General features: G+C 40.7%; 1 protein-coding gene across 3 annotated transcripts in view; it reads left to right on the plus strand.

The window, feature by feature from the left end:
* The window catches only part of filip1l (filamin A interacting protein 1-like), a 46572-nt gene extending 37325 nt beyond the window's left edge, over positions 1-9247 (plus strand). For 2 of the 3 annotated variants that reach the window (XM_046059021.1, XM_046059031.1), the window contains one exon: positions 631-4225. In XM_046059021.1, the coding sequence (XP_045914977.1) occupies positions 631-3487 (2857 nt within the window). In that variant the 3' untranslated portion in view covers positions 3488-4225. Of the gene's footprint in view, positions 1-630; positions 4226-8785 lie in introns of those variants that run through there. The other variant, XM_046059037.1, reaches the window with a different exon arrangement.
* The last annotated feature ends 32 nt before the right edge of the window (positions 9248-9279 follow it).

Here is a 9279-nt window from a genome sequence, read left to right on the forward strand (position 1 = left end):
TGGTGAGATCTGGTGAGATCAACATTTGGCTGTGTGTCAGTCTTTTCCCATTATTTCCCAGAGGTCTTAATAGGCCATATGGTACACCTTCAAATACTATGGAAACTTTTTGAAATTCACTGATTGTTAAACTTAAGGTCCAATATTTATAGCAGTAATTCAGGTTTCCAAACCATAGGAGAATTAGCTGGCAACAACGAAACAAAAAAATTTAACCACAAGTATTTCAGACTACCAACCTGAGAGAGTTAAAGTAATGCTTTTTTATGATGTGTTAAATTTTCCATGACATTAAAATTTTAGTCTTCCTCAGAAATGCAGGGAAAATAACAGTGTTTATGATGTGTCAGTGCTTGGAGAAGTGGGCCCAATTGGTAATAACAGTGGGGGTGTAGAGCTTCTTTAGCACCTTTATATATAACATAAGAAAAAAGACAGACAGTTTAGGCTTATCAATGATTTAAATATGTATTTCACTGGAAGGTTTATTGGAAATGTAAAAGGTACAATGGTATAAATAGAGTGCAACTACTTTATAATGCATCTGCAGAGGGAAAGACCGGACTTTCTCTATTTTGTATGCATTGGACTCCTCAAAGATCACCTTTGCTTTGCTTTTATTTTTTACAGGTTGAAGCTGTTAATTGATCAGGAAAAGGCCTACCAGGAAAGAAAGGACACAGAGAACAATAAGAAGGTCACAAGTCTAAAGGAGGAGCTGACAAAACTCAAGTCATTTGCGTTGATGGTTGTGGATGAACAGCAGCGTCTCACTGAGCAGCTGAATCAACAAACAACTAAGGTCCAAGAACTGAGTATCAGTGCTTCAAAAGCCCAGGAGGAGCTCAGCTCAGCTAATGCCCGTCTGCAGGAAGAAGAGCAAAAGGTCTTTCGCTTGGAGGCTGAGCTGCGTGGCCAAACCGGTCGATACCATCAGGAACAAGAGGCCATGACTGCCAAATTGACAAGTGAGGATGCCCAAAACAGGCAGCTGCGCCAGAAATTGTCAACTCTCAGCAGGCAGCTTGATGAGCTGGGAGAGACCAACAAGACCCTGCGCAGAACCGAGGAGGAACTGCTGGAGCTAAGGGACAAAATTAGCCGTGGTGAGTGTGGAAACTCTAGCCTCATGTCTGAGCTTGAAGAGTTACGGAAAAGGGTACTTGAAATGGAGGGAAAGGATGAAGAGTTGATCAGAATGGAGGACCACTGCAGGGACCTCAACAAGAAACTGGAGAAAGAGGCCAATCAAAGCCAGAGCCTGAAGGCTGAAGTCGATAAACTGAACCACAGAATTATGGACTTAGAGAAATTAGAGGATGCATTCAGCAAGAGCAAACAAGAATGCAGCTCACTGAAAAGTAACCTGGAGAAGGAGAGGATGGTGTCAAAGGTTCTCACCAGTGAGCTAGATGTCTTGAAAGTCAGGGTCAAAGAACTGGAGGCTGCTGAAAGCCAACTGGGAAAGACAGAGCTGACACTGAAGGAAGATCTAACCAAGTTAAAAACTCTGACAGTCATGCTGGTGGATGAGAGGAAGGCAATGGCAGAGAAGCTAAAGCAAATGGAAAACAAAGTCCAGAACAGCACTGGCAAACTTCAGGCTGAACAAGACAAAGTTACGTCAGTCACAGAGAAGCTAATTGAGGAGAGCAAGAAAGCATTGAGGTCAAAGGCTGAGCTGGAGGATAAAATGTGCAGCGCTACAAAGGAAAGGGACGATTTGAAGGCCAAGTTGGGGGCTGAGGAGGAAAGGAGCAATGACTTGGAATCGAAGATCAATATGATGAAGAAAAGGTTGCAATCACTAGAGACCATAGAAAGAGAATACCTGAGAAACAAAGCTAAAGAGGAGCACATCAAAACACCTGTTGCTAACCGCTTCCAGCAAGAAGACAACAAAGTAAAGGATTTGACGCAGGAGGTTGAACGCCTCAGATGCAAATTAAAGGACATGAAAGTGGTAGAAGGTGACTTCTTAAAAACAGACGAATATGAATCAATGGAGAAAAGATTCACCAATGAACAACAGAAAGCTAAAGTCTTGATGGAAGAGCTGGAAATATGCAGAAATGAACTTTCAAAGTACCAACTGGCTGAAAAGAAAGAGTGCAACCAAGAGCATGTTCTTTATAAACGTTTGAAAGAGGAGGAGGCAAAGTCTAGTCATTTGACCAGAGAGGTAGCAGCTCTAAAAGAGAAGATCCACGAATACATGGGAACCGAGGAATCAATTTGCCGCATGAAAACTGACCACTCTACACTGCAAAGAAAACTGACCCAGCAGGAGGTCCGAAACAAAGAACTGGCCAGAGAAATGGAGACACTGACGAGAGAGCTTGAAAGATACAGACGCTTTAGCAAAAGTCTTCGCCCTGGCATGAATGGAAGGCGCTTTTCAGACCTTCACGTTTCCACTAAGGAAGTTCAGACGGAGCCACTTGACCTCATGTCTCCTAACTGTAAGACAATGGCACCACTGGAACGTGCTGTGGTGAACGGGAAGCTGTACGACGAGAGCGAACCTGAAGAAAATTCAAATTACAGCAACGAGCTTCAGCTCACCAAATGCAGCCCCTCACTAATGAATAACGTAAATAATCTCAACAACAACTTGAGGAGAGCGCGAGTCCCATTCCTTAAAAACAAAGACACCCCCCATCAGGTGAATGGTAAAGTGCAACCATGGCAGAATGGCAACCATGTTCAGCCTGGAGATGTTGTGTTGACCCACAGTCCTGGGCAGCCCCTGCACATTAAAGTGACTCCTGACCACGGACATAACACAGCAATGCTAGAGATCACCAGCCCAACCACAGAAAACACCCAGTCATTCACCAGCACTGCCGTCATACCCACAAGTGGAGGTCCACCCAAACAGAGAATTACCATCATCCAGAATGCTTCCATATCCCCTACCGCAAAATCCATTTCCCCAACCACAAAATCCAAAGGTTCCCCAATGACTGATGAACCGTGTTCACCAGATAGGGCCCTATCACCTTTCACTATGGCTACATACTCAAGAGCAATGACTCCAGACTCTTGTGGCTCCGTCACACCAGACAGAGCCATGTCACCTATACAAATTGTGTCGGTCACAACAGGTACCCCTGACCGATCCCTCTCCACAGAGCCGATAGAGGTTGTTGGAGGGCACGCCGTCTTCCGTGTGACACCGGAAAGGCAAACCAATTGGCAAGTCCAGAGGTCTAACAGCTCTGGGCCAAACGTCATCACCACGGAGGACAACAAAATCCACATTCACTTAGGGAGCCCCTTCATTCAGAGTATTAGCACTCCGACGCAAACTCTGAGTCCATGCCACACGTCTGGACTCCAGGAGCAAAGGACTCAGGTGTTTGCAAATTGCAGTACTCCTACTGCCAAAGGCAACAGCAAAATCACGAGTAGCATCATGATTAAGCCCACCTCCACCCCAATCCAAAGGCCATCACAAATTACAGTAAGTAATGTCTATGACTGACCTGATAACCACCAAAACCCTCCATCCCATCCTTTGTTACTGAATCCTGCCCATGAGATCCAATACAACCATAGACCCTTATACAGTACTCCAACTCTATACCCGGATGCTTTTACATGTCTGTTTTACTTGATTTATGATCTTAAAATTGGGGTTTGAATGTTTTCTTTTTATTTTGGTTGGTTTGCTTGGTTCTGTGTGATTTAGTTCAAACAATTGTTTGCCTGCATGAGAAAACAATACCATTTGAAAGCACTAGAAATTTTGATTTAATTTGACATAACACCAAGTTTTAACTTATGTGCACTTACTGTATTATATTCAGTGGCCAATTTGCCATGTAGTCAGACTATTCACACTGATGTATCATACCAGTTTTTATACTTCATATTACACATACTGCATTATGATTACGTTGTTTGATTTTCTGAGAATTAAAGTGTGCAAAAATAAGTTTTATGTTTTATAGTTTGTTATCCATGCTTGCAAATTTCATTTACTCACTAAATCCAGCATGCTTTGAATGTGTAAAATTAAAATTATTTTAGGAAACTGCAATTAGATTGAAATCAGATGTTTGAGTTGACTTTTGGTGCATGCACAGTAACTGTTTAACACTTCAATCCAACGTGTTTGTTACACAGTGTGTAGTCAAAAGATTATAATTTACTTTCTCAGATTTGAACATGAAGATTGTCAACACTTTGTTAGACCTAATTAAATAATACCCAAGTGGAAGAGTTGTCTGATAAACCTTTGTGCTCATTTTTGACCAGATGACGAGACAAAAAACCTTCTGGGATTCTCTTGCTTGAGTTAAAATCATAGGCTGATGTCATAGTTTCTTCTTACATCCAGAGCACAGAAACCCAGTGACCGAGACTGAAAACCAGCATGATGTGAACTTGGTGTTCTCTTAAATGATACAACGGAAACTTAGATTTAAACCATTAAACCTCAGAGTGGTGCTCCATAACACTGCTGACGGAGGTGAATCTATTTAAAAAAGTGCAGTGATTTGTTGAATTACAGTTACTCTTCTTCAGTGCACTTTCGTATACTAATAAAACACGGTTAGGATGGAAGATTAACTGAAACATGGTTACAATTCAAGCAAGTATCTTTTTGCTTTAATGCATCAGACAGTGCAAAAGGTTGTTCACAAGATTTCAAACTCACATGTAAAGATTGCTGTTCAATCTCTCTCTGGTCCTCAATGACAAACTGTATTAGCAGCAGATCAAGACAGTGGTTATATCAGCTGAGATGTCCTTGAGCAAGACACTCTTTCCCTTAAATGGTAAATGGTCTGTACTTGTATAGCGCCTTTCTAGTCTTCTCACCACTCAAAGTGCTTTTACACTATGTCGCTATAATTCGCACACATTTATACATTAATGGCATATGCTAAAGGTGCCAACTGCTAATCAGAACACAAATTCACACATATTTACATGCTGAAATTCACAAAGCCATCGGGGGCAATTTAAGTGTTCAGTATCTTACCCAAGACACTTCGAATGGGTGCTGGGCACTGCTCTGAAAATGACTGATCCACCTGGGATCTACATAGTATGACAAAGAAAATCAGATCTTTCACTGCTGGGTATGCAAGAGAAAAACTGCCCTTTATTGCTCATTTCTGAGAGTGCTGCCACCAAATACTTCACCTCAGGAAACACAGTAAACATCAAAAAGCCCCTTCAGAGAACCTTAGACAATGTTTGGGTCTCAGAAACACTAATGTATTTGTTGATAGCTTAACCTCAGTGGTCTTTTAGCAGAAAGTTTCACTTGGCTTGCTAGTCACTGGGTAGTAACCCAAAACGTCTGTTTTATTATGCTTTCTCCCATGAATCATGTCCTTTGATATGAGTCATCCCGAATGTTTGTCCATGTATGCATTCTTCTACATGTGGTTTTATGTGCCCACAGTGGAAACATTACCACATACGTGCGATTCATTTAAATTAAATCTTCTCCGAAGGTCAGAACAAGATGATGAGTGGATGGCGGAATGGAAGGGATGTGGGAAAGGAAGACAGCAGATGCAATGGGGAGGATGTGGAATGAATTTATCTGGTGCAGTACATTCATTAATGTCATGTCTAAATACAAAGTTAATGTAAAAAAGAACTGACTATATAATGTGCCCATTATAGCCTTAGGTCACCGAAAAGTCTGAATATGCACTGTAGTGGTACTTCACATGCGTGGCAGATACGCAAGTAACTATACCATTTCAAACAATAGTTAATCGTGCTTCATCTGTCAGATGGATTAGCTGGTTTTTAGCTGTAGATTATGTGTGTGTGTGTGTTTACAGACAGTGGCAAGGCTAAGTCTTGTTGGTACAGTATATCAATAAAAGCTGGTATTCTTTGCTTCATATTCATCCAGGATGCTTATGTAGCTGAAGATAAAGTCAATGTAGTGAGGAAGCTGACAATGCTTGCACCAAAGCAGCAGCCACATATGGGGAAGACATGTTTTCAAAACAATGTCCCTTGTAGTTTAAAAGACATATTGGAGACACTCCACTCATCTTATCCGCCAGGTCCATCCTCCTTTCTGTTTTTCCAAACTCTTACATTTTCCAAAATTCAAAAAGACCATTAAAGACTTACTCTTTAATAGACAACAAGCAGATGGGTACCTTTGTGGTGGACAGAGCTGAGAGCTGAACAATACTATAAAGCATGTACCAAGTTCTCAATGGCATTTAGATGGAGGAAGACAACTGTTGCAGTAAAGTGGTGAACACACACAAATCAGTGTGACAAGGAGGAGAGAATTAAATCAAGCATTAAATTGAATGAGTATGAAGAAGCACAGCTGGAGAAACCGGATCCAAATCAGTCTGGGCACGATGCAATGATGCAGGGGCTAAACAAGATGCTATTCATTAGACCACTATCCGAGGAAGCAGCCAGCAGCTGGGATTGCTGTCTGCAACCTCAATTACCCTCTGACTCACTTAAGACTTGCTCAATTCATAAACTGCACTCATCTGGTTCAGGCAAGGAAGACAGATCTGCAAATGGTATCCCTGCCAGACTGATAAAATGAGTATCAAGTGACGCACTGAAAGCCAAAGGATATTTTCTTGAAAAGCCTACAGTGATGCTTGCTTCTGTTGGCTAAGAACGAGCTTGTAATCACAGTAAAGTCACAATGACACTGCTGATTAACAGCAGCATTTTTTGAGGGTGAAATAAAACATCAAAAACACCAAACATTTTGATGTCATTTTAAACAATCAGCTACTGATGTGAATCAAGTGCAGCCAAAAAAGTCTAATTACCACACTGCATGCTAGAAAGACAAGTTGCGTATCATACTCCAGGCGAGAGTGCATTTTCTCGTTTTAGCTGACAATGATAATAATCGCAGAGGAATTTGCTCACCTTGACTGACAGGCATAATAAAATCAGGGAAGGACTATTAACAGTGGTATGGGGGCTTTCTCTAAACAAAAGCTTTCATGGTGCGTGTGAGAGAGTAGACACTGAGAAAGTAGCCTCTCTCACACACCAAAACAAACCTTGTGTTTGGTTGCCAGGGAAACAGCAGCGCCGGTATTGCAGAGCGCAGAGCAGAGGAAGTACTTAGTTGAACTCCTGCTGCACCGCTGATATACGAGGGAACAAAGCCGCACATTAAGGCCTCTTTCCATGTAAAATCAACAACACTCCCATGACGTGGAGCCCATACAGATTTTCTGGCCCATTAGCTCTGCTGAAGCACAGGCCCTACTTATTCTGAAATTTATACCCCGAATGAATATTTAAGGACGTAGTTCACTGTAGATTTTTGTTAATTCTTAAAACCTCACGCCACATGTGAACAATATCCAAGTCCTTTTCTCAAGTCACAGCGAGAGGTTTGGTGTTCAGTGTGTTGCTTGGGAATAAAGTCAGTGGGTGTGATGAAACTCATGGAAAAACTGAAAAGTTTCAATTTCACACAGCTGCAGAAATGTAGAACACATCGATGACACATTTTGTCAAAGAGGTAGCTTCAACGTCTGACTCTAATTAACACTAGTGCCCAAAAATTGTTTGGTTCAAAGAGGCATTGGGCATACCTATGCATATCTAAGATGCAATGATGTTAATTCAAATTGATAATTTTGCAATTAATTGATAATTTAATTGATAATTTGCAACTACTTTTGCAAAAGCAAAAGTAGCTGCTGATGAAAGGAAGAACCAAACTGTGACTATGTGATTCAAAATTAAACTATGTGCCAATTAAATCCCTTGATAGCTTTGAAGAAAATAATTGCCAGCTGACTGTTGCCACAGTGTAATTTAGTATGAACTTGAAAAGACACAGAGACTCAGACATCTGTCTGGATACTCAGAGATTAAAAATGTGTAAATGTGTATTATTGATCTTTAGAAATATAGAGACATACGATATAAAAACAAGAAATATGAAAGAACATTTTCTGTGTCTACTGCATTAGATGACAGCTAGTGTAGCTACACACACAAAGTACTTTGGAAAATTGAGTTCATGTATGAGCTGTTTATACAAATCACTGTATCCTGCTCATGAATTTGCAATAAGTACACAAAACATACTAGAAATGAAAGAGGTGCGTATGGCTCAGTATTGTAGCTGATGTTACCCATAATTGTGGAAACATCTTATCAGAGTTTCTGTAAACAGGAAACGGTTTCTACTGTACAAGCACCAATCCAAAAGTGATGTACCTCAGTATCCTGGCACATTGCTGCGCATGTAAACACGCTGATTAACAAGTGATTGCACAGTAAGTGGAGCAGTAAGTTGTTTAAAAATCTGAGAAATGTGATGTGATGTTTCTCATGATAGTTCCTTTATGTTTGCAAGAAAGCAAACACTGGTTTCTAAGCAACAAACTCACAGAGTTAATAATGGGAGGAGCTCGGTTTTTCATCTTCATCTTTGACAGCATCCCTGGCAGAAGTCTCCTTTTCACTTGGAACATTAGATTAAAAGTTTAATTACAATTTAATTACAGAACTGCAAGAACTAGTAACTATGCATGTCAAAAACTGAAATAGGTACAAAACCAAAGTGCATTGTGGTAATTTACTGTCCATAAAATATGATTTGATATCATCTAGTGGTCATTATCAGTACTGCATCACATCTTAAGTCAACATCAATGTCATATTCGGGTTATCCCATTCTCTCCCCACCAATTCTTCATTTCCTTCGCTATAAGTCACAGTACAGTTCTTAAAACTACAATATTACCACTCTTTGTCACACTTTACTTCATTGTTTATCTATGTTTTTCCACAGATCCCTCTAGAAGCATTCCGACGACCAGGACCGACAAGAATCCCCAAACCAAAGGGCTACAGCTCCCAGAAAGGGGCAAACAGTACAGCGGCGAACGTGGGCCTGCAGAACAAGAGCCAGACGCCAACTGGGAAGGAGCAGCCCACCCACATGCCTGCAGCACACCACAACAACAACAATAACCCACATCTAGTGAACCGCAGACTGTGATATCAGTGATTCTTCTTTTTGGGCCGAAGGTCAGCTTACAGTACATTTCACCTACACTAAAAAACATCCCCTGAGTTACTTCAGATATTAAAAGACAGTGTAAAATCTATAAGCAAAAGAAAAATAACTCAATGTGTACCATTTAATTATTTTTTAACTTATGAAATTTTTAAGAAAACTACTGTTCCACTATTACATTATCTTCATATATGATGCTCTGAAGACGGCAAAATGCAGCATATTTCTGTGTCAATATCATGTTTAATGTGTAGCCCACAAACTGT

This window comes from Micropterus dolomieu, linkage group LG01 (genome assembly GCF_021292245.1).
Source record: "Micropterus dolomieu isolate WLL.071019.BEF.003 ecotype Adirondacks linkage group LG01, ASM2129224v1, whole genome shotgun sequence".
Taxonomy (NCBI): domain Eukaryota; kingdom Metazoa; phylum Chordata; class Actinopteri; order Centrarchiformes; family Centrarchidae; genus Micropterus; species Micropterus dolomieu.